This window comes from Diachasmimorpha longicaudata, chromosome 1 (genome assembly GCF_034640455.1).
Source record: "Diachasmimorpha longicaudata isolate KC_UGA_2023 chromosome 1, iyDiaLong2, whole genome shotgun sequence".
In the NCBI taxonomy this organism is placed as follows: domain Eukaryota; kingdom Metazoa; phylum Arthropoda; class Insecta; order Hymenoptera; family Braconidae; genus Diachasmimorpha; species Diachasmimorpha longicaudata.
The window spans coordinates 6,771,878-6,797,267 of record NC_087225.1 but is presented as its reverse complement, the minus strand read 5'-3'; the positions used below and the strand labels follow the sequence as shown (position 1 = coordinate 6,797,267).

The following is a 25,390-nucleotide window of genomic DNA, read 5'->3' as shown; positions in this document are numbered from 1 at the left end:
GATGATGTTTACGATTCTTTTGATTTGCGGATTAGAATCTGATGATTATAAGAGGTTCGGGATATTCGGATATTTTTATTTGCTATGTACGCCATTATAAGACGACTTGAGTTCCCATTCTGAAAATTCAATTCCCCAACAAACATCGAATGCCGTTTCTACCAATGCTTTAAATTATCCCTCGCAATTTAAGACCCGATTCTCATAATAATCGCGATAGAAAGTAGAAAATTCTTCAATTTCAAAATTAATCAAGAGGGACAGACGTCATCGATAACAATCTTCCAAATTGCAATTGAAATTTCGATTCGTTCCCAGTGGTTTTTTTCACTCGTAATAATTTCCAAAGATCATTTTTTAAAATCTCAAGTATCGTTGACAGTATTGGGTCGCAGTGGAATATTCAGAAACAAGATATGTCTTCGGAGAATCAGTGAATTTATACCACTTGGTTCATTATCTCGACGTGTGTGATATGCATTACATCCGATTGTCGGCGAGAAAGTCATAATATGCCCGGTCGGATCAATCATGTAATTCTTTTCATGCAGCAAGCGGCATTTTGGTGATCCTTCACAGATTCCTACGTGCACTAATTATCCGCTTATTTTTCCACCACCCCGAAGATAAAATTATTTGTCCGGTAAATTAGTATCGCCGGCGTTGAGAAATAAGGCCAATTTTTCGTGTCAATGAATTAATTTTCCTTTTTCCTTCTGAGGTGATATTTTTCAGTAAATTCTCGTCTGCATTTTTTTCGTCTCAACCAAAGTAGCAGAAACACATTTCTATATCGTACACTGTATATCTCCTTTGTTTCGATGTTGAACGCGCCGTAAATTCAAAGAACGTAACGAACCAGCCTGTCGAAAGCGACTCGGTATAACCCTTGCTTTTACTCCCAATTTTTATCTCCCTTTTTTCTTCATCTCCCGATTCTTTTTTTTATTATTTTCAATGCTCACTGTTCTTGCAGTGCCACGGGCAGGTAGGGGGTCAGGTTGCAGTAAATCAAAACGGTAACTCTCCCAGTAAGATGGGCGCGTCACGATGCGAAATGCTTCTGGAAAAAAAAAATGGAATAACATAAGAAATCGTAACGTGGACGAAAAATCAATTGAAAAAATAAACACCCGTGCTCTGTGCTTTTGACCCTGTCAAATGCGTCGATAAATTTTTATACAATTTTTCTCAAGATATTATGGCTTACCCAGTGCATTTGTACGGACCAAAGTAATTATCTGGGGGCGGCGCCTGAAAAAGAATCGAATAAATCAATTTAAAGAAACATTTGAATAAAGCTATAATATGATGTATTTTTACATTGAATTACGATGGTGTAAATTGAACCTGAAATCATCGGATGACTTATTACAATACTCATATATTCGCCGCAAGTGCACATAGCCATTTATTTTGATCGTAAATTATCGAACAAAGCGACAAATTGTTGTATCGAACACATTAAAGTCATAAATTTTTGGTTGTGAGGGCAAGTTTTTGTACAAATTCACTTGCTACTGAAGTAATACACCATTGCAATGAGTGGTATTGTTTGTCCATCATATGAAGACTTCAGGATTGAAGCAATGGATGAATGGTGGGAGACACCAGCTGGCTGCGTGGGAAGATTGCGCTCCCATTCTACCTGATTCACTGTCAGAAGTTTCTCCGTTTATGCGGAATCATACGTTTTATTCATCGCAAAACCAACATCGATAAAGTGATGAATACACCATAAAAAATATAACAAACATTCATGGATTCTCTTGTTTCGTTAAACTCGCAGATGAAAATTGTCCTTGTTTTTTAAATTCTATAAATCATGATTCTAACTGACTGACTAAGATAGCAGCGCCATCGGGCAATTGTAATTGCCTACTCACCGGAATAGATATCGCTTCTAAACGTAAATCAACAGCCTACTAAGGTCTGTTTTATAAATACCCAATTAGAGACACCTGTACGAGATTTTATATAGTACTTTTAGGCTTCAAAGGATTCTCCATTTTCAATCGTGAAAAGCAAGAGAAACGTCATAAATTGGCTGATTCTCGGTAATGTCGTGTAAAAATATTCTAGGATCAAATGTACATCAAGTTTTGTTGTCCTCGATATCATTGCAATTCCAAGTGGTTTTACGATAGAACTTGATAGTGAATAAAACACCGGTAGAAGATATAAAGTGAACATATTACTAGAGTGTAAAAATTCAACGATCGATATACGGAAGGAAGAAAATATATCAGACGAGAAGAGACATTTATTTCTGTATGTGTGTATATGTAGAAAGCTATTCGTGTGCAAAGACGCGTCGACATCCTGACCGCGAATCGTTCCTATAATACTGTTGCAGTTTATTCGTACGCTTTTCTCCGTATGTGAGCAAGAAATACCAGTGAATTAATGAAAACGCGTTCCCACGCATAACCATCACCCGTTTGCCGCTAACCCGCCAACAGTCCTTTTTTTTTTACTGATTCTCTGTTGGTACGTCCCCACCTGCACACAACCCAACTTCTCCATTTGTTTCTTGTTTTTTTTTGTTTTTTATTCTTTTTCTCCAAAGCTACTGTGGATGTATACTGCTGCACGCGCCCGACTTCACGAAGAGGTATACCGTTGTATCCGCTGATCTTTAGGTTTTTTTTTTTGCTTTGAATATGAAACATCATTATTCAGGGGAGGATAAATATAGTGACTTAGAAAAAATCGGAAACCGATGGCAGATCTCTCTGGATTTTTTTTTCGTTGGTGCAGTTTTACTGGGGAATTCGGTTCGGCGAATCAATGTTTATTTACGAGAGGGATGATTCAATGACTAACGGATGATCTATTCGGGTCAATTTTAAGCTTTCAAATGATTCATTTGTTGACAATCTAGAAATAGGCGGAGGCTCGTATCGACTGTCAAATTATTTTCAATGGATCTGGATGAAGGTTTTTTCAATCAAATAAAAATGGAATGAAATTGGTTGATAGAAAAAATTGTATCAAACAGACAATTTATTCGTGTTCAATGTGTATTAAAATTGAGTAAATAGCTTAGTAAATGACCGGATCCATTTGAATACAATTTTTTATTGCCATTTTCCCTTTCGTTTATGCGACCTTATTTCTTCATCGTGTGATTGATAGTGAAACCCTGCAACAAAAACTTGTCAATATTAAATATAAATGTTATGCATAAAGCGAAGATTTCTAAACAACAATAACTTCTGCTACTGAACTAATGTATTTGGAATATTATTTTCCGGTTGTATCATCAAAATTTTACGACAAAACAATTGACCTTTCGCAGAAATTAAATTCAACGAAAAGTTTCATATCAATTCCATAGTAGAATTTTTATGGTAAACTCTGCACTTGTCAATTTTAACAATATAAAGCTTGATATATCGATGATCACTGACGTGAATGTCCCTTGGTAACGATCAGTGGCAATGTCATCAATTTTTTTTTTTTTTTTCAATTTTTTGTTTCCCCCATTCATTTTTTCGTTCTTTTTCCCCAAAGGCAAACACGCACGCACAAGCACGCACCATTTCATACCAGGGTGTGTTCCCTGTATATAAAAGTGGCGTGGCGTGTTTGTCAGTTCGAAAACTCGTCGAAATACGCAACACGAATCCGCGGCAGGGCCGACGCGTCAGCAAGAAATACAAACCATTGGGTACAAAGTTTTCGTTTGTGCCAGCGGGGGGGCATTCGATTGCGTTGGAACTGGTCCTCTCATACACACTGGACATTTCTTATCGTACGGAGTGGCAATTTCATTCCTCCCCTAAAACGTCTGACAATTCGAAAGCGCCAGACAGTATCCAATGGATAGAATTCACGTTCGATTCTGGCCATGACATTCGCCTCCTTGAAATTCCGATTGTCATAAGGCTGTAATGATTTGTTTATTTCTTCTTGAATCACTGCGGGAGATTTTAATCCCCAATAGACACATACACATCTCATAATGTAGCTAACAAAAGGTATTGCTTTGACAATGGGTGGCTATCTTAGCGCTCGTGAGAGAAGGACAATGAGCCAGAGTTGATAGTCATTGTTGGGCGTGTAGTGGCCTCCGTGGTATCTCTCTTTGGCGGTCCCGGTGTGGTCGCTGGCACAGCAAGAATGAAACTTTGTGTCGTACGACATCGTGTCAAGAGCCATTAAATAATTGCACTGGCCCGCCCAGTAGGAATCAATTCACCTGGTGAATATCCTTGAATAATAAACAATAAAGACATGAACCTATACATAACTGTAATGCCACTGGCTAAAGTACAGTATTCCCTCATCCTCCCTCCCCTCCTCATGGTGGAATATTTTTTTCCCGCCCTTAAACATAATAGCCAACTTCTCCTTGGATAGAGGAGAGGTTGAGGTATGATGGCACGACGACCTTTGAGGTCGATGCTCCTAACCGGCGTCAAAACAAGACCACGCGTTGGTCTCTGGCAATTCGTTCCCACCGTCTAGTTCAATCCATTCTCTACATCTTCCTTCCCTACAGAACTCACCTCTTTGTCACACTCCCAAGGGGGAAGTCTCCTAAGGTGAATTCCTGGAAGCACATGGAGGCGCAGCGCTGTCTGGCACGGAACCTGGAGAATCGTTGATCCTCTTCATGAGAGTCACCCTTCTCTCACCATCGTATAATACAAAATCGACACGTATATATCGTTTCTATACATAAGAGAATAGGAGGAAGAGGGCGAGGAAGACGATGTGGACATGGGCAAAGAAGAAGAAGAAATGTGGCAGTTGAAGTCGTGAAACGAGTCAAACCAGAAGTGCTTGGTAGGGAGTCCTCGTGGACACACGTTGTACGACCACCGAGAGGAAAGAATATCACTTGCTTCTAAGTACCTACGTGATGAGCGATAATAACGCAATACCTATCAGTTGTATTACTTAGCCTTGTTCTTTGTTCTTGACTTGGTGATGGGGAAAATCCTTTGGCCATTAGGATTCACCTTATCCCCTTCGCCTCCCACCCCTTTAATCCAAAACAACCCACCGGCATCTTACTCGGTCAGATTCCATGATGAGCCAATGACTTTTTATCTACCAGAATCAACTTCAATAAATGTTTTATAACAAGTGGATAACGTGATGCTTTTGCACCTATTGGAAACCAGTCTATTTCCCGGAAACAAGTCGTGGAAGTCAATCTTATTGGAAAACCTGGCTTGTACACCTGTTGCCATATTTTTCTTTTTATTTTCCAGTCACTTCTTTGTCTTTCACCTCGAGTTGAGTTCCATGAGAGCTTCGTCAAAGGCGTCTGCCACCCGCGTATGCTTTTACCATCGATATTCATCGGGAGGTTAAATTTTTATTGGAACATTTGAGACGAGAGGAGGACGAGGAAATGAATTCTTGGCTGATGAAGTGGCAGGAATCATCGACTATTTAGCGAGTACATTGAGTGGAAAAGATGGGCGAAAGAGTATCGAGTGATTTACTCAACAGAATGCAGGACATTGTCGCGTACGGGTCGTGCGAGGTGCAGTTCTTTGGCTAATGATATACCGTTTAATTGGCCTCATTCCTCATTCCCGCGGCAGATCTTACCGTACGATGCAGAGTGCGTCGTGTAGCAAAAATAGATGGCCGCACGGCATGCACATCCGCTCCTCCACCTATCTACTGAGGAGGCATTAACAAACGATAGAGGATATCTTCATATTTTTGAATAAGGGTGATGCATCACAGCATTTCTATCATCTAGCATGAATAAGTCGCTTGTAATTACGTGAATTATAATGTTGAATGTCGAATAACGACATGAGAATTTAACTCAGGATGGATTGAGTTGTATGGATATTGTTGAAAATATGAATTCATGGGACATACGGCAATAAATGATGTATACAATGAGCGGTACAACATCTGATAGGATTGGAAGGAGCAGAAGAAGAAATTGTGGGAGCGCGCGAGGGATTTTTTGATTTAAACCAGCGATTTTGCTCATTGTAACTGTGTCCCTTTGGCAGAGAGAAGGAGGATGAGGGAGAGAGAGAGAGAGAGAGAGCCAGCCCATGGAGTCCCGAGATTCCAGGAGCATCCATCAGGCCTCGTCAAACCAGCCGACGACACATCAGTGGATCGGCATTTCATTGGCGACATCGAACGATAGGAGGCGAATAAAGGGGGAGAAAAAGGACTTCTCTCCTTGTTCAAGCAAAACCTTCACCCACCTCTGATGCTGGGCTTTCGGTTTGTATCTTCTGGTCTTTTGCCGGTTAAGACAGAGTTGATTCTCCCTGTGAGATGGCGCACGGCGGGAGTCAGCTATAGAGTTGGTACTCACGGCTTGTAAGAACCTAGTAAAAATACGTCGCCACAATCAATTGACGTATCGTTGTAGACACAGTAAATATTCTCATCGTGGATGAGGTACTCTCTTCTGTACAGTTCGGTGGGTATCGGTAGTTTACCACGTCTCCACATTCGAGGCCCCACTGAAGATTTGCGGAGAACGTGGAGCAGTCAAGTCCTGATGGTTACGACTGGTCTCATGTCAAAACTAACGACATTCTTCAACGTGGCTGTTTTCTTTGTTACCTTCTCATCTGCCGATTTCGTATGATTTGGTCCTCGCTGTTAAATGAGATTGCGCTTTGTCACGATTTGGTCAACTGCGTCAACAAACTCACATAATAACGATAGTGAGGTCAAATCGTGAGATCAAGGATAAAAGATCCGTGATCCTTTCATTGCCTATTGTTTGGCTGGCATCAACAATTTGGCGTTTGTTTTGCAATCGAGAGTACGATATTATTGAGGCGGATGCGCAACATTAGGGTGTGGTTTCTATCTTATAATGTAAGCCACAATTCGTACATTTAATGACAACATCAGGTGGAGTGTTTGATGGTGCTTCAACAGAAATACATTTCCCTCTCGCTCTCTCGCTCTCTTTCCCACTTTTAGCAAGTCATCTATCTCTTTGACTTTTTTTTTAAACGATATTGCTGTCCGTCAGGCTCTCAAGATCTCCAGCATATAAGCCCCCCCCACCCTTGTGATGAAAACGATTGTGATAGTCCCCTCGTAATTGTACTAACTGCTTGATGACCGGTAAATGGATGATAATTGCACTTCGCGGGTGCGGTATACAGGTGCTTCATCATTCGTTGGCTGTGTAGTACTGTACTTTCCCGCCCTAGTAGAACCTTGGTCAGTTATGAGAAAGTCGAATACATGGACAAAGATATGTGCACAAGGGAGTGGAAGGGATAATAGTAACAGCAAATCCCACTGGGCTTGGAGTGAAATCCAGTGGAAACAAAAACAAACTTTCGCACGGTTTGTTAATGTCTAGCGTGATTTTTACCACTGAATGTACGTGTGAGAAACTAAAGTACATCATTGCTCTGACACCATCTCCAGTCAAGATGACATTGTCTAATTTTTTTTTTTCTTGTTATTTCATTTCGTCCACTTTTTATCAATTTAATGCACCAGGAGTATGTTCCAATCCAGACTGGCATAGTACCATCAGGTTAGTTGTTTCTCGAGGCACGTCCTTACCGAGTACCAAGAATCCAATCACATATCCAGGCATTTGTTCTTTGTCCACTTCTGGTTCTTGTTCATTTATGTATCAGTTATATTTTGGGATAAATATTTCGGGGTCATGAAGATAAATACCTTTGGAATCTCTGCATTATCCATCGAGAATTGCATCAAACGATTGCCAGGAGAACATTCACGACAACGTAAATCGTCGAGATAGTTTTTTAAATCGCATTTTGTATGGATAATAAAAAGAAGAACAATAAGATCATGTGGTTTCACTTGCAAATGGTTTCCTAATCTACATGACTGGCTTTCTTCGGTATTTTATATCGTTATTTGTGCCGCTCTACGCTTCTCCTTCACGTGATTCAAGTCCACCCGGACTTGTTAGTTTTTTCCACCATTATCTTGTTTCTACTTTTTCCATAATTCAAAGAGAGAGAGAGTGAAAAAATTTTTTTGTATAAAATTATAGAACAATCAATCTAATTCAATGTGTACAGAATCATTAATAATTGTCTACCGCCTCATTATGCCTCGTTCGGTGATTATTTGTATCTGTCTTGACCACCGTGACATCGAGTGGACGTTAAAGACGAACCTGAAATTTATTCACTCGTTTGCTTCTTCCTTGTAATTATTCATTCGCTACAATGGCGTAAATGTAAAGACGTATGCATTACGTTACTTGATGGATTGGTTTTCGGTCAATTGTGCGCGTGCCCTGGGAAAGAATTGGGTCGCAATAGTTGAATGTTGGTGAATGATTTTTACCTCCGATAAGTCAGAGGTAAGATGTGTGCATTTAGAGTCAGTTAGGCTTATTTAGGACCCAGTTGTTCAATACCATCCAAAATGAGATTAATTTTTAATCCAAACCGACGAAAGTGAGAAAAAACTGCGGCTATAAAGCATGAAATTTTCTTTATAAATAAATATTTGATTTCTCGGCAAAAAATGATTTAACACAATTAAATAGAATAACAATGATTGTCTAGTTAATGAAAACAAATGTGATATCAACATCTCGTGAAAAAATATAATTGAATTTATTCTGAAAGATGTCCAAATAATTTAAAAAATACGAATTCGACTCGACAGTTCGAAAAAATTAATAAATTATAGTGAAGCTGATAGAGCCACAGAAACATGAGGAACACCTCGACAATTATGAGGGGTTGTTGGGGGACGAATGGAATAGGGAGGCACTCCCATTGGTCTTCAAATTTAAAATTGAAAGGACTCACAAAATCATGAGAATGCTAGTCTTCCCACATTTTATAATTTTACTTTCCTTTTCCCCCCTTTCTAGGGATTTGTAATTATCGAAATTGTCTCCATGTCCTATGGCTCAATCTCCAATATTTCTGTCGGCCGTTTTAATCTTCAATTTTTCGCTTTTTCAATATGTGATTTAGTGCTATAGTTCATGGGCATGATAAATCTGATGATCGAAACACCATTAAAAATTTGATTCGTTTGTGTACAGCTAGCCTTGTGCGAGTCTTTAATCGTCAATTTGGCCATCTTACAAAATCTTGTTTCATATCACGTACGCTTGTGCGCTTGAGGTATAAAAAAACGCGAAAGAGTATGGTCCACTTTCTCCCATTGGAGTCTTCTGAACACCATGTACAGGGTGTCCCAAAAATCTTGAGCAAAATTTTGAGGGATGGAAAAAGATGAAATGCTCAGTAATCATCTCTCTCTATCTCTCTCTCTTCACATTTCCATTACGAGTTCTAATTAATGAGTTTTTTATTAATAAAGTTCATCAATAGTAGGGGACTAGTATCATTATGATGTGAGGATCGGCTAAGCTCTTTTTTGACAATCCCATCACGTGCACATCATGAAGAATAGTCATTTAGTTAATGAGGTGATCAGAGTAGAATCTCGCGAATGTGGCGTTATAATCCGAGCCAAAAGGGAGAAAAAATTCTTGTACTAATAAACAAAAAATATAGTTCGCATACACATACGATGGGGGGTTTAAATCGTACTATTGGCAACCCTCGGCGTCACCCCGGGCCGCCGACTCCACTCTCATTATCCCCCCGTCGCACTAGTATCGAAATATACTACTAGTTTCCATTCCAACACGCCATTGTTATGTTTTTTTACAGTAATTCCAACTAAACTTTGCTCTTCCTGCGCGACTCGTCGTTATCGTCTGTAATGATTTATTTTTTTAATTATTTAGCCACGTTGTCGAAAATCGAACGGGGATTTTTTGCAGTGGAACTTCGCCCTTGGATAACCCTCAAAATCCTGGAGGAGATCAGGTGGAATTTATCTGAAAAGTTTGTCGAATTTTTCGGGGATAGATATGTCACAAGTAAGGATAATTAGTGGACCAATATTGGAATTAGTTATGAACAGAATTAATTAAATTAATCCATAAATGGATGATTTGTGGAAATGGGAGAATCACGGTTGGAAATTAATTGAAGCCTCGTCATCTTCCCGCGAGAATGGTTTTCTGCATCATTAACAGCAGTTTCGTGTAATCAACAAATGTTGGTATTCAGCGATGGCCGGGCCAACTCAAAGAAGGTATCATCTGGGTCATGAACAACGACACCGGGGAAAGACGATGAGAGAATCTGCCACTCCTCTGCTACCTTCTGAATTGCATCAACCGGACAACAGTACTTGAACCGTCGGCATTTTGAATAATGCGCATACAGTTTTTAAGTTTTTCAACAACATTTAACCGACCTGTTTTTACCACCACAGGATAATTTTATCTCCCCTCATTTGTAGTCAAGTTCTCTACTCAAAAAATTCAAAAACTTTTCAGATAAATTTCATCTGATCCTCTCGTAACCCAGATGACGTCATACTACCCGCAATATTCGAATACTCCTTCCTCACGCTAGAGTGCCGTGACCGAATTGTTTTCGTGGATTCGCTGTTATTTTTTTTTTTTTATTCTTTAGTTCTGTCCTCCCGATATTTTTCCTTTTTTTTAAAAATACTTTTGGCTGTCTCATTGTCGAACGTCGCCACGAATTTATCAACGGAGAATGGCGTGAGAGAAAGGGGGAAAAAGTTAGTGCAGAGTCCTTCCTAAGTCGCCGTGGCCAGAACTGGGTGCCTCTCGACCACCTTGGACGGAATCTCTTCTCCTCCGTAACAACACGCCTATGGGAGACTCGTTGGTGAGTCACTTTTGCCGTGGCCCCTGGGGCACTGTAAATGCGCGTGCTGACTCTGGCGCCAGTGTTGCGCAACAGCGCACCCCCTGCGCTAGTGCAAGATGCGTTGTGGCTATAATAACATGAACGCCAGAGCTTTTTGCATATTCCTCAGGTTAAAAATTGACACTTTTGAAAAATAACAATTACCTCTCATCGGGAATAAACTCATTTTTGGGCCTAATTAATCCAGACTCATTCGGTGAATAAATGAAAAATCGGTCTCAACTTGGAAAGAAAATTCTTCTTTCCTTTTGGCGATTAAGAACCCGGAGAGCTTGCGCGACGGAGCTTTCTCCACAACTTCCCCTAACAATCCATGACTCTCTTCTGTCAATTCTCGAATCATAACGAATCTAAAAATCTACTTCCCACCCATCCCCTCCATTCTTTTATTGTATACCTCCCCACATTTTCTTCTTAAACTCTCGTTCATCCGAATTACCAGTGTCGGTTGATCGTTACTTGCCATCTTCGAGAGGTACTTTGAGTTATGGCCGTCATTAAACTCCATGCCTTAGTCTGTCATTTATTCGGGTGTCCGACAACATTGATGTATCTCAGAGAGATCAAGACTTCCCAGAATTCATCTTAGAGACTTCGTTTATTTACGTCTATTGTTCATTTTTAAAAAACAATTTCTCACAATTGATAATCCAAAGTGTTGGAAAAAATTACACTGATCGTAGTGATGTTGCTGGAGAGGGAAACAAAGAGGGTACGGTGAGCTCCTGTTGGGATACGCCGCCAGAATCGAACCCCGGGGTGGCGATCGGAGCAGCTATAGGTGGCCACAGAGGGTCATAAATTTTGTCCTAACGCAGGGTTTATTACTCGTAATCAAGGAGCCATGAATTCCCCGCAAATTGCCTCTCTACGTTGCACAGTCATCAGCATCAGCACGGCCGTTCCATTTCCTTAGATCAGAATGAGGACGATTCAACTATCGATGTTTATCGACAAATTTACTCGAATATCATCGGACAGTGATTTTTCAACTCAAGGGTTGTATCACAGACAACCATTAACATTAGTCGACAATACTGTAATCCCTCAGGCACATATTCTACACACGGTGTACGCGGGGCGACGGTCATTACTTTTATGAGCGATCTGCGCACCGCTCATTATCTTTAAGAGTCGCGTTACCCGAACGATCGTTACTCGCGTTACAGGATCATGCAGGAGGGTATATTATACGGGCTGTGCGGCAGACACCGAACCGCAAAGATTCTTCGTTCAACGGTTCTACAAAGCCTTACGGAGTAAAATAGATGGATTTTAAACTCCCAGTTCTGGGGATTATTAACTTATCAGTAATTAGTCGTTTATAAATCTTAGGCGTGACATATTGACGCTGTTTCTTTGACAAGCCGAGTCATGGGATCTTCTGTGGTGGATGTGAAATCGGAAATCTATGATGGCTCATCGTAAATTCATCAAAATGACGCCAGCAGGTCAGGTTGACGCTAACGTATGCCTTATAATCGGCATAAACACGCCGGTTTTCCAATTTAATTACAGGTATGATCGGTACAGCACTGCATGTCATGATTTAATTAACAACCTCGTTATCTGCGGGCACCATATGAGAAGTCAGCCCTCGAACGTTTCACAATAATATTTTTCCACTGGTTATTGATTTGCTGGTATTTTTACGTCAAATTCATCCTCTTCGGTTTTCGCACTGTTGGGTACTTCGCCTTTGAGGGGGATCAACACTTGAGATTTGCGTTATTTTATGTTGCTCCGATCGGATTAGGATATATTGCAATGGACCTTAACTGTAAATGGCCAGATCGCACCAGTTTAACCGGGCGGGTTTTAACTTGGAATTTTTCGCGTGTGAGGCAACGAACTTATCCACTGCGACAAGCCCGAGCTCGACAGGTATCAAACTTATGTTACCTGTTTATCTTTATCGGTCGTCAATTTTACATAAAGAATGAGAGAGAGGGAGACGTTGGACAAAATTTCTCGCTATCGAAGGGTCAGATTTCCGAGCAATCCCGTACTTTTTTCTATTTAATGCGAAAAAGTTCTGGAAATCAAAGTTGCGTCACAATTACTTCTCTTCTTTGGTAATTTTTCGTCAATTTTTTTTTCTCCATAAGCTCCCTCTTTCCGAGTCATCAAATTCATTTGAAATTATGTCATTAATAAGAAATTTGTGCAGCAACGTAATATCAGCTAACCACTGAATATGAATTTGGATATACCTTGTGCAACATCCAGGAGAAATTGCATTGAGTGACCAATATCGAGGCTCTTCAGTGTCCATACTCCCCATCAACTCATCTCAAAATAATTATCCAATTTTTGTGACATTATCGAATAATATCCCTCCACAACTTTCACTAAAAAAGACAAAAAAAAATCTCCCAACATTGCACGAATATTAAGGAGATTAAATCTAAAATCGAATAGAAAATGACTCGTAATTTCCTCTTCATATACTTGATAATTGCACAATGATGCGAAGCACTTGCGACGATGGTAGGAAAGTAAGGTGAAACACAGCGGAGCCGGTGGGCGCCTTTGGTGATTGTGGAAGAGCCATCGTCCACCCACACTAAAATATCCTCTCGAATCTCCCGGGTCAACATGAAAAATGAATCAAACTGAAATGAGCATAGAAACATAACATTTCATAATCGCCCACACGTAAAAATATCATTAAATATACATTGCGTTAAAAAGCCGTCAAAAAAAAAGAAAAAAAGAAATTTCGAAATTGCTGAAATCGAATCGTATCGCTTGTGCTGGTAAATCGCGACGTGTCTGCTTTGGCGATCGAATCGATCGATCGACACGCGAGAAATCACACATGTGAAATCTAACCGGGGATCTTTCCGTCGAGGGACTCGCACGAAAGGGCCTCTTCTCCCTCTCCCTCCACCTATCTCCTCAGGGCGGGAATCGGCTGAAGATCGGAGATAAACACTGGCACGGAACGTTCGACAGTAACATCTACTCCTCGTTTGTGCTGATCACGTATACAGTACTCTGGAGAACACGCGTAACAGTTGACTCTTCCAAATCGATGGAAATAAAAGAGAGAAAATAGGGATGCTGTCATACTGTCTTTTTTTCTCTCTTCCTCTCTCGCTCTCTTTCAAGGACGTTAGCGTTGGTTACACGAATCATTGTAGGTACATATAAAATTTAAACGAGAAGGAATGAGAAGGAATAAGAAGAAGTATCTGACACTCCTTGATTCATTTCGGCGAATGGTATACCCAGTAGCAGAATGAATAAAAAAAAAATACGTGTATCGATTGAGGGAGAGTGAGAATCTCTCGGTGCTGCTAATTATGCACCAGTCGTGAATCAAGATTTATCGCCCTTCTATAGCCGGTCGCGTGGGTCCACCAAGAAGGGACGGAGACTCGATGACGTCCGGTCCTTACACGAATCGCGCGAATCCTCTCTTACGTTATCGATTCGATTAAATCCGGTGAATGAATAATCGGTATTTCTTCTGGATAATTTAAAAAAGATGAGGGCATTTTTAAAACCCTTCGATGAAGTGTAAAATTCAGAGTTGCTGATCTGACTTCCTCAAGTCGTGAGAGTATTCGTAAATGTATAAGTTCGTATGGCAAAATTCATCGGCGATAATTTTCGATTTTTTTTTCTGTTCTGGTAATTCACGGAATAGCAATGAAAGAGTACATTATTTATATTAGGGAGTTGTGGGGTCTTCGGGGTTACATCCAACAAGCCGATAAACAATCTCCCACGTGTCAGGATCGATGCTAATGAAGGAACCGTTGGTGAAGGTTTCTCAACATCAAGCGGCGCGTTATGTCTTATGTGTGGGCGAGTGCAGGCGCGTGCCTGTATTAACCAACATGTTGTAAAGTCGAAGAGATATTTTGTTCCGCTCTTCCGATCGGAATTATATCCTATCATTTTGACGGGATCTCGCTGAGTTTCGATGTGAACTCGACCTTAAACTCATTTATACAGCTTAATCTACACAGAGAATTTTTTTACGAAAATTTTTCGGTGTCTAACTGTTGCATTTTTGCACAAATATTTACTCTCTTGAGATTAATCGGCTATCTCATTATCAAATGTCGAAATTATCATCTCATTCGTTCTGGGTAATACTTAGTTCATAAGTAATATTCCATCTATTGAGGCCATTTATTTCCCGATGGTGTCGCCTACCTATTGCATGAGTTGAACTACTGTCTGTACATCTCTCCGAGGGCCGCCCAAAACGAGCGAATCCTTCGACGAATTCGACCGACTCCGGGCGCCTTTTTTTTTGTCTCCAAAAGCCGTTGATCGAACGAAATTCGATGAATCTTTACCTTCATTCCCCTCGCCTTTATTTTCCCCAAGAACTGTCCACCAATCTTCCGAAATCTTCGGAAATATCTAGAGTATACAAACATCGCAATTTGCCACCATTTATTCGTGGAACGATAAACCCAAAGAACAAGTTTACGATTTTTACGACGAAATCCCGTCTCTTCAGTAGAATTATTAATTAACTACATTTTCTTCTTGTCATCAACTCACCTGAAGTGGACGCAAAACCCGACTAAACTCCCGATGGTATATAAAATTAGCAATTTTATTCGTTCACCGACCACTTCTCAGATCGGCGTTAATCACCGATTATCCGAAAGTACTTTTTTCCCCACCACCCCACAAACTCCTCAGTTTTAAGCGACTATTTCTTATCCTCCGCACAAGCCTCTAACTCACTTCCAGTGAATTCGATGTCACTGGAGGTTGAAAAACAAAACTAATACTCGTGGACGATGTTAATAAAAAAAAAAACATACCTCTGCCATACGCGTACGCATCTGGGGTACGCGTGGGCATTTCTCACCAACACAACCAACGACTCCTGGCTCTCTCACGCCTCCGTGAGTGACGTCAGACGTCGGTCAATTCGAATTAAAATTCAAAATTATTGAAAAAGTCATGATTGTCCCTGTAGATGACGACTCGACGGGAAAAAAATGGAAAATCATTGTTATGCCGTTAGTGGTAAATTTAATCAACGAATAATGGAGTAATACGAATCATTTAGTAATTGTAAAAGCGGCAAATGCGTGCGACCGGTAGCGGCAGATTAGAGTCCAAGTGAAGTTGCGTGGTAGTGCGTCATCTCGCGGGTTGGCATAACTAGCCAACCGTGTCGGTGTTTGCCTCTCCTGCTGCCCTGGGACACGCGACCCACACAGACTGGCGTGCGCGCAAGATGCCTCTCCCTGGCTCTCTCACTCTATCTCTTTCTATCCCCCACCAGTTTGTCCAAACCACTTAAACACGCTGTCACTCTCTGGCAAATAGGTAAGGCCTCTTGAGCCACACAAATGCACCACTGCAGTTGAGAGGCTGTTGGTGTTGTTGGTCTTGTCGCTGGACTATTCATGACGTTAACTCTATCAAGTGAAAAAGTCGAGTCAAAGGGTTGACGGGGGGAGGGGGAGGGGAGAGAGAGAAGGACGGGGAGATAAGATACGACACAGCTGATACGCCTTCATAGAACGATTACACGCTGTGGTGAGGTGTACCACACCGAGATTGCTGATGATGTCATTTCCAACTATAAGGTATTTTCCCCTCTCTCTTTTTGAGACAGCCAAGTGCAACGCCAGGATATTCCAGGCTTTAGGCGCCGTGGGCGCAGTCCTTCGATGACCCAAGTGGTCTTTCTCCAAGTGGTTTTTTTTTCTTGGTCTTTTGAAAGTCTTCGCAAGTGCTTTCTTCGTGGAGGAGAGATGAGCTTGAAAAGCATTGAAGGGTATTCGGATTTTTGAGGGAAAATCATTCTGATGGGGAAATATTCTATTGGACCCTTAGACGAGAAAAGGGGATCGTGACATCCCTTATGTGCAAGTTTGAGATTCACGAGGAGGCTGAGGAGGGTAGATAGGTATCAGAGGGTGATGACAATGACAATTAACGTCTGTTTAAGTCAAGTTTTGTTAGGAAAATTAGGTTTGGAAGGCTAATTTTAATGATAAAACCTTCATCGTCCTTCGCGTTGTCCCCTGAAGGGCTAATTTTTACCTAAAATTTTTTTTCGTGTAGGGGAGGATGTCCCTAGCCAGGGACAACAAGTCCATGGCTAGGATTGGAATCCACTAAAAATGTGCAAATATTACATTTTCGATTTTTTTAAATCGTAACGTATACAACGATAAATATAAAATATCAATTTAAACGGCTAGAATCACTTGGGATTAAAAGATCCAAAGTCCGACACAAAATGTCCACTTCAATGCATTGCCATCTGCGAACGAGGAATTCTCCCAAAGAATATGGAAAAAGCCGTCATAAAAAATATTTATTGACTCCGCCCAAGGTAAATTTCTCATAAAATAACCATCCAGGAAGTACAGCAAATAGTCCCCAACAATAATATCTGTGAAAGTTGAAATATAAAAGAGATGCATTGAATTCAGCATTTGGCTTGACGTATAGTTAACCAACGAGCGAGATATACGGTGTTGTGGGTCATGGGTTAAGTGGTGACTGGAGTGCGATGCAAAAGTCTAGTTTGTCTTGTTCTGTTCACCTTCCCTTCAAGCAATCCCTGTTACGCTATCCAGGTGCGTATACACCGCTGGTATTGCGCGTACACCACACAAGGATTCTCTCTTAGTTTCTCCCCCGCGCTGTGTTGTAGCCAACGTGCGGATTTACCTGGTGTCTCTCTCGCCGTCGGTCTGGTCCCTCTTCTTCAACGTCCCCCATGTGTGTGGGTGCGCTCCAAGGACCTCGCAACTGGTCACGCGTCGGGATTTGCCCACGTTATCCTACCCATCGACGCGATTGAGAAGGCGAGAGAAAGAGAGAGAGAGGGAGAGAGTCAGCCCAATGAACGCACGCGCTCACAAATACATGGATAACAACCCAATGGGTATTATAACATTGACTCTATGTGGAACGTTTGTAAGCGCAATTTATAATCATACGAGTTCAATGTAACGTGTGGGACGGTACTAAAGAACAAAGGGGTATGGTCTTCTTGGTTTAACCCTCCTAGATCGGTTATATTTAATACATCGCCGCACGGCGACTTGAAAAATGAATAAATCACAGTTTTAGGATGATTGAAGGATCTGACTGGAGACTCAACTCAGTTCCCCTTCATTGAAAGCAGTTCTACATCGAACATCGGCCGAAATTTCTTGATTAAATCTTCGAATGAGGATGTGATAACATTCTGGACAGAGTGTCTGGTGTGGTAACTAATTCAAATGCAGAATTTTTAGTGATCAGCTGAATTACGGATCACTATCGTAGTTGATGTACCATCTGGGCTTGATGGAACATGAAAAACCTCAAGCAAATGGCAATTCAAGTAATTTAAATGTGTAGGGGGTGGTTTGGTTTATTCGTCAGGAATCGGTTGTTGTTAAAATTACTCTGGCCGTGTTAAGATAGTGTATTTAAGTGGTCTATATCGGTCAGTACAATTTAAGGCTCACACAGAGGTGCTCCACGTGCGGTATCGCAGATACTCGTCAATTATTATCTGTGAAGAGGGCGACAATTTCGGCAGTTCTGTCGTGGGAGTATGCACTTATTATTATTAAGAATATCGATTTTTCCCCACTACAAATGGAATTTCTTTTTATGAAGAAGGACAAGTAGTTATCATGTAAATTCATCGGATATTATTCTGCAGCTGAGAGATATAATTTCATAAATCTCTTGAGACACCTCCAGATTATTTCTTCTGGAAAATGAAATAGCGATTATTACACTTGGTGTTACACATTCTCACTTTACTCGACAGCTCAACTCCTTTAAACTTTTAGCTTCCGGACGTCCGATCATATCGGTATGTTAGCGCGTGTGGGCGGTAACATGACGAGACTCTACTCCACTCTCAAGTGTCCCAGAAAACGTAATCGACGATCATACCTCCAGCCCGCTTTACCACCGCACCGCGACCAGTTTTACTTCCCAGCAAAATGTGTTGCGAGGAAGTCCTCAAGCGCCACCTCCAACTTTTGCACCGTAAATACGTGTGTAGATCAAATCTTGATCCGGATTTCGAAATTCCTTTTTGAAAGTATTACACACCTGAGTGGAAATTACAACTGTGTCAAATATTTTTCACTCGACGCCACTGAAGTTTTATTTCACACGATTCTTAGAGAACTATTGGACTGGAAATTAAACAAAGATGAGGAAGAAGTTGGGGGACATTCTCCAGAATGGCTACGCAATGTTTGAAAAAAAATAAATAAATAAAAACAATGTGGTGACACTCGTGGGGTTGAGGGGAACGGGGCAAAGGGTGTTAGAGGAGGAGATGAAAGAGAAGGAGGAGGATGAGAAAGAGCCAAAGTACCTGGTACATGCCAACGACATTCCCGAGTCCGATGCAGTTTTTCACAGCCACGGTAGAACCTCGATCAACCTTCACTACCCTTGATAAAGGAAAAATAATTGATAATCGGAGATTGATGAAATTTTTATCATTTATTTTTCATATGGAAGGATTATTTTTGCGAATAGTTCAGACATGGAACTTGATATATCCAGGAGCTGTGAAAGTCCCTCATCAAAAGGGTTAAAAGAATGAGGTGCCGTAACGTTCACCTGCACTGATGAGAGAGAACAATTAGGTCTGGTAAAAATCCATTTATGCCTCTCGAAAATATCGAGCTAATTTCTCTCATAATATAAGATCCGTGAAGGCAGCGTATAATTAATAGAAATAAATAGTTTGTTGTCTCAACTTTTACTGCAGCAACAACTTCTTAGTGTGCAGTCAAGTACAATATTAGTGATTATGATATATTCTCATGAAAATTTTCAAAAAATATTCATGGGATATAAAATACTGAACTAGAATAGGTAAAATTTGAATGATTACAAGGGATACGAATAATCCAGTTATCAACGAATTTTAATGATTACTTATCAAATAACTCTGGCCATATTCTACCTAAAGAGAAGTGAGAAGGAATGTGGAATCAGAAAATAAAGAGACGGCGGGTAGTAGTCAAGTAGTACCACCGAACAGAAGAAACGGAGATTTATTTGCTCGAATTTCATTGAGCGAAAGAGCGCGCGCACAACACACTCGCGAAGGGGTCTCTAACCGCAAATGCAATTCCCCGGAATGCATTTTGTATTCGATTCCTCTTCTTCCGATTCTTTTTCGAATATATATACCACAAGGCGCTTGGTGGGCACGAGCGGAAAGGATACGTAAGGGGACGACGGGTATCGATCGAGAAGACGAGAAGAATTGCATTGCATACGCTACGGTGTTATTGTTTTCGTGGCTCTCCCCAAAAACCCGTTGGCTTTTTGTCAAGGTAAAGCTGCCATGGACGAGCGCCGGTTACACAGAGAAACACCGCGGATGAGATCGCGGGTGACTTTGGCGCGACTACGGGGAGCCGAAGAGGTTTCCCTCACCACAAATGTCGACGACCTGAAAACGTCGCTGCAGACGGCAACTACTCAGATGATCCCCGGAGGATTGAGGGGAAGAAATAAGGGAGGAGTGAGGATTTCATCAGATCATCGTGACATTCGATGTTTAATCGATTTCAATTAATTATGGGAGTCTCTAAAGGCCCATCGGGAAAATTTTACCGAAAAAACTCAATATGATGAGCTCTCTCTTTCTCTCTCAATCAGATATTTTAAATATATTTCTTTCCGTCTCTGAAGATTTTTTTTCCTCCGGCAAAACCTGAGAAATTCAAAGAAAGTGATACATTGTCAATAGAGGCGGAAATCGTTCTGAGCTTGAAGAGTGCCACGTGTAAAAATCATCGAATGATTTGTTCGAAATCGCCGACATTTTTGTCCTCCCCCCCCTTCCTCCTCATCAATAAGAAAATAAGTAAGAATCCCCCGACTTACCGGTATTTTGAAACCAGTGCATTTGACACTGACGAGTGTAGCATTCGCGTCAAGCCCTCTCAGTAATGATGATTCACCACGATTGATTTACAACCATCGTGTAAACGTTGATACTGATTGACCGTTTGTTCACGTTCCCCAGTACACGCTTTAACCTAACCCATCAACGAGAGACGCTAATAATCCATTGGGTCAAGGTAAAATCTCACGACTGGGTAGACAAGCCGATGAGATCCCTTTGGATGTCATCATGATAGCCGATTGAAGCGATAAAACCCGGAACCAGGTACTCACAACAAACTCCAACCGATTCACAACTCGTTTATGCGAAAATTGCACGACATGCATTACGGATTGCTGTGATATTACAGTACGTATGGGATGGTGGAAGATGAGACTCATCATTCAGCCATTAAACTTTTCAGGTTTATCAAGTTGATATGGTAAAATTAAAAAGCCACCTCTTATTTCTCTCATTCCCTCTCTTTTCGAGCAATTCAATGCCTACTCATGCTTTCTTACCGTAATATATAAGTACAGCGACTGGTTTTGTATACCTATATATCGTCAGCAGTTCGTGGGGTCCGAAAGTCTCGTGAGAGACAAACCCCGCGAGTCTCGCCTCCCCTCGTCTTTCTCTTTCTCTCGAGGACGCGAAGAGGGCCCTCCTGACCATTGCATCGATTTCTCGATCTTGAAGGCAAGGCACGCGTCTCGCCCGCCCGTAGAATGTCGTCGTAACGAGGTCTCCTATCCCTCTTTTATTCTCTCTCCCTCTCATTTTTTTTTTCAAACCCCCTTCTTCCTCTCCCCCTCTCCCCCCTGGCTCCCTTTCTTATTTTCTTTTTATTCTTTATTCCTTCTCTCCACGAAGATCGAGTATGCGAACAACTCGCTCCTCAGCGTACGTGGCAGCATCCCAAGAGGAAGGCCCAACGTATTCCTCCGGTAAATGTGTGGAGAGTAACTTGGGACAATTGTCTGTCTCTGTTGCTGGTGAAAACAAGGGAGACCGCATGCGTCGAGGTGGTGACGCTTTACGCTAAATCTCCACCTCTCAAACACACTCGAGCTTGTGAGACAAAGCTAACCCCCAACCTGCTATAATATCCCTCGACGTTTAAATTACGTAGGGAATTCTGTGGAATGCGCGAAAGAAATCACCTACCCAGCATACCATGGGGTTTTGATACGCCCCCTCTGCGCGACTGGGATTATTGCTCGTTCCAGGGACCATTAGACCTTTTGCGGAATCAACGCCACTCATTTATTGCTTGTTCTCTTTAAATCTATTTTCATGAGGCCGGGGAAGGGAGGTAGAAATGAGGCTTGAAATTCAGTTGTTTGAGAGTTTTTAGACTGATCATGCAGGTAGTTGGATGTTATAGGAATGAGGAGAGAGGGTGTCGACCGATGACAAAACACGGGGCAATTCAATGCCCTGGGAATTCCCTAGTAGAAATTTAAAGGTGATTTTATAACGTCGGGACTTTGTCGGGTGACATGACCGTTTGGGCGAGCGCGTGATGGACGAGTTTACTCTTCTCGGGTAATTATCTTGAGAATGCAATGACAATTATGAAAAATGTGGATTAGAGAAAGGTGAGAGACTGTAGAATTCTCTCCACTTAATCCTCACTTGCCATCAGCAACTCCATCTCCGCCTGAATTAATGCACCAAAAGGAACATGACAGTAGTCGAGATCTATCTAGCGTCATCCTATTTGTGACTATGAATCAGAGAACTGTTCGATCTGTGTGACTATGTCACTTGTGTAAGAAGGTGGATGTGCTGGATCTCTTCAGATAGCAGTCACTGAAAAATATTAATTTAAATCTGTTTTTTGTTTCATTTCAGAGTCTGGCCACAGGTTGGACAGCGGCTCCCCATTCTGGAGGATACAACTGGATCAGGACCTCCTGGATACAATAAGCGCTATATACCCAGAGTGGTTCAAGGACTACACAAACAGTAGAACAACAGCGTCAACGTCTAGCTCAGGATCTTTCGATGGAAATCGTGTGAGGACCGACGAGTCTACATCAAATAAGTCAACCACCCAAAATACAAGTATTCTCATTGACAATCAGTCCAGCAAACCCAGTAAACTTGAGAGCAAGTCCAAATCCAAAACCAAGCGAATCGAGGCACTCAGGGAGAAGCGAGAGAAGCGGGAAGCTAAGGAAGACAGGTATTGACGGTTCCATCTGAATAGCAATTTATATTTTTTATGAAAATAATGTTATTGCTGGGCTCAAGATCCTCAGGCGATAACCGGCTAGAATGCAATGGATTCCGTTACAGATGAGTGAAATAAATAAATAGGCAGGTTCGATTGTTAATTTCACAAACTATCGATTTTTTACCGCTACAGAGGCAACTTTCAGATCTTCAGAAGAACCTAAAATCAAGCAAAAAACAACCAAATATCTTCATTTGGATTTACTACCATTCTAAACACGACAATAATTGCGCCAGCTGTGCATTCTTCCTTCCCGTCATTATTATATTATTTTACCCTATTTAGAAGCAATCTTTATGTATCGCCAAGGCCAGGACCTCGATGGTTTCCCTATTCAAACGGCCTAAAAGTTCCGACGAAGGTCGTAAACTCATAATGAATTGTTCCTACAATGACAAAATGTTGTTCTGTTCATATAGAGATCGTTTAGAGAGCGGCAAGAAGTCGGGAAAACGATACGATAGAACTCCAGACGGTAGTTTGGCAACAGGGAGAAAGTCCTCAGGTGTTGACACATCAGAAATATCCACTACAGTGTCTGAACCCACAAAGATGGCTGAGAGCAATCGATCTTCACCGCCTAAAGCGGAAGTTGACGATTCACCACTGCAGCATGATCGTAACAAAGAATGTGAGTAATCAACTTCTTGAATGTTTTCACTTGGGAGAAGTCGTACTCATAAATATTCATTCGCCAAAAGGTTCCTTAATTGATAGATCTCAAGTAATTGGGGGGCTAATGAAAATATCTCTTTTGATCAATAATTTCCATCGTGAATTCGATTGTTGAAATTGCTGGACATGAGGAGCATAAATTATCCCACTCCAATTGAATATTCCGGATACCACGGGTGCCTGGCCCGGCTGTCATACTTGTCCAGATTTTACAACAACCTGAAGCACCTGGTGTGCATATGTACAAGAACAGTTTAACAACAATAATCGACGATGATCGTTGTTTCCCATGATCTATGGTGAAGAAGTTGAATGGATGATGGTGACCCCTAAATTATCCATTCATCGTGATAAAATCAGGGAAATTAAAGCTCAGGATCTCTTGATCTTACAAATCTGTTTTTTTTCAAGTTATGATAGGATGTTTAATGCTCCAGTCAAAGCGATGAGCATGAGCAATAGAAAAAATTAGGAAATCTAATGAACCCTACATGACGTATACTATTAACAATATTTACACTTTACAATATCCTATTTATTTATTTTTAAAAATCGTGCGAAGTTATTCAATTGTAAGGAAGAAAATTAAGAACTAACGGATCGTCAGCACTACCAAAAATTTATATAACTATAAAATATTTTCATGCATTTCAAATTTTGGAGAGTCAGTTTTTAAACAATTCCAGTGTATGATAAAAACCTCATAGAGACGCAACGGTTATCAATCGTTTAATAATTACAGCGCATATGTGGAGCTTCCGGGTGAAAGGCGCGTATTTTAAATATCGATAGAGATGACAATTCATCCAGATTTTTTCGGAAAAATGCGTTTTTTGGCATTCACGTAGCCCTTCTATATAATTAGCAAAATTATCACCCGCCTCGCGCTCTGGTTAACCAGTGCTGCAGATGCCCCCAGACACCCTGAAGAGGATAATGGATTATCACACTTGTGTCTGCCATGATCAACGATCTTACTACTCTTAGCATTCTGTTATTCGTTATACCTCATCACGATGATTACACCAGTGCGGTAAAATAAGAGAAAGTATTGTACATTGTTGGGGAACTTAATGTACCAGAGTGCAAGTCAAGGCGCCACCTATAATCGAGGGGTGCCCCAATCTTCCTTACTCCTCTTGTGCATTATGAAATGCGCCCTTGGTCGTTGCGTCTTTAAGTATCTCAACGTGACCATTACGAAGCCGCGTCCATAATCATGCGCTCGTTTCGCAAAGGGTTGAGGATGCAGGCACAAGCCGCCGATGAATTATCGATTCGAAATTGGAATTTTTTCGTACTTGTGGCAGGGCTTCTTTTCAATGACTTTTCTTATTTCTTCATTTTTCAATGGGCGATAAAAAATGAGGAGGCGGATTACTCGTGTTACACACGCGGTGGGTAATGAGAGACGGCGAATGGAATGAGGATTGTTGTTAAAGTTGATGATTAGGTCGGTTTTATTGGTAGGAATTAGTGCACCTGGTGCGGTTGGAACTTCCTAGCGGAAAATATAAATCTGGTAACCATTGTTCCGTGAACGAGAAAGAGTGGAAATGGACAATTCTTGAGGTGTCTGGATACATCAATTTAAAATTCATTATTTAATTTAATTGAGTGTATTTTATACAACAAATCAGGGTTCTATTTTGCATTTGTGTATGAGGCATTTTTAATTAAAGCATATTATTCTTGGATAAAGTGTCAAATGGAATTGAGTTTTCATTCTTTTGGTAAATACATCTAACTTAATTAAAATAATTACTTCACTACGAAATGTATTTGAAAAACAAATAATTCAGATGAAAATACAATATCTTAGCAAAAAAATATCGGTGAGGTGATTGGATATAATTGGAGAACAAAAAATATACCACCACCCAA

At 41.0% G+C, this 25,390-nt stretch overlaps 1 protein-coding gene and 1 long non-coding RNA gene across 2 annotated transcripts in view; one reads left to right on the top strand and one right to left on the bottom strand.

Moving 5' to 3' along the window:
- The window catches only part of LOC135161879 (uncharacterized), a 40,659-nt gene extending 25,183 nt beyond the window's left edge, over positions 1-15,476 (bottom strand). Inside the window, exons 1-3 of the long non-coding RNA XR_010298866.1 lie at positions 15,255-15,476; positions 1,211-1,254; positions 966-1,063 (exon numbers count right to left, since the gene is read on the bottom strand). This is a non-coding gene — a long non-coding RNA (uncharacterized LOC135161879). The remainder of the gene's footprint in view (positions 1-965; positions 1,064-1,210; positions 1,255-15,254) is intronic.
- The window catches only part of LOC135161693 (myocardin-related transcription factor A), a 98,125-nt gene that overhangs the window by 34,927 nt on the left and 37,808 nt on the right, over positions 1-25,390 (top strand). Inside the window, exons 2-3 of the mRNA XM_064119535.1 lie at positions 22,447-22,780; positions 23,251-23,462. Of these exons, the coding sequence (XP_063975605.1) occupies positions 22,447-22,780; positions 23,251-23,462 (546 nt within the window). The remainder of the gene's footprint in view (positions 1-22,446; positions 22,781-23,250; positions 23,463-25,390) is intronic.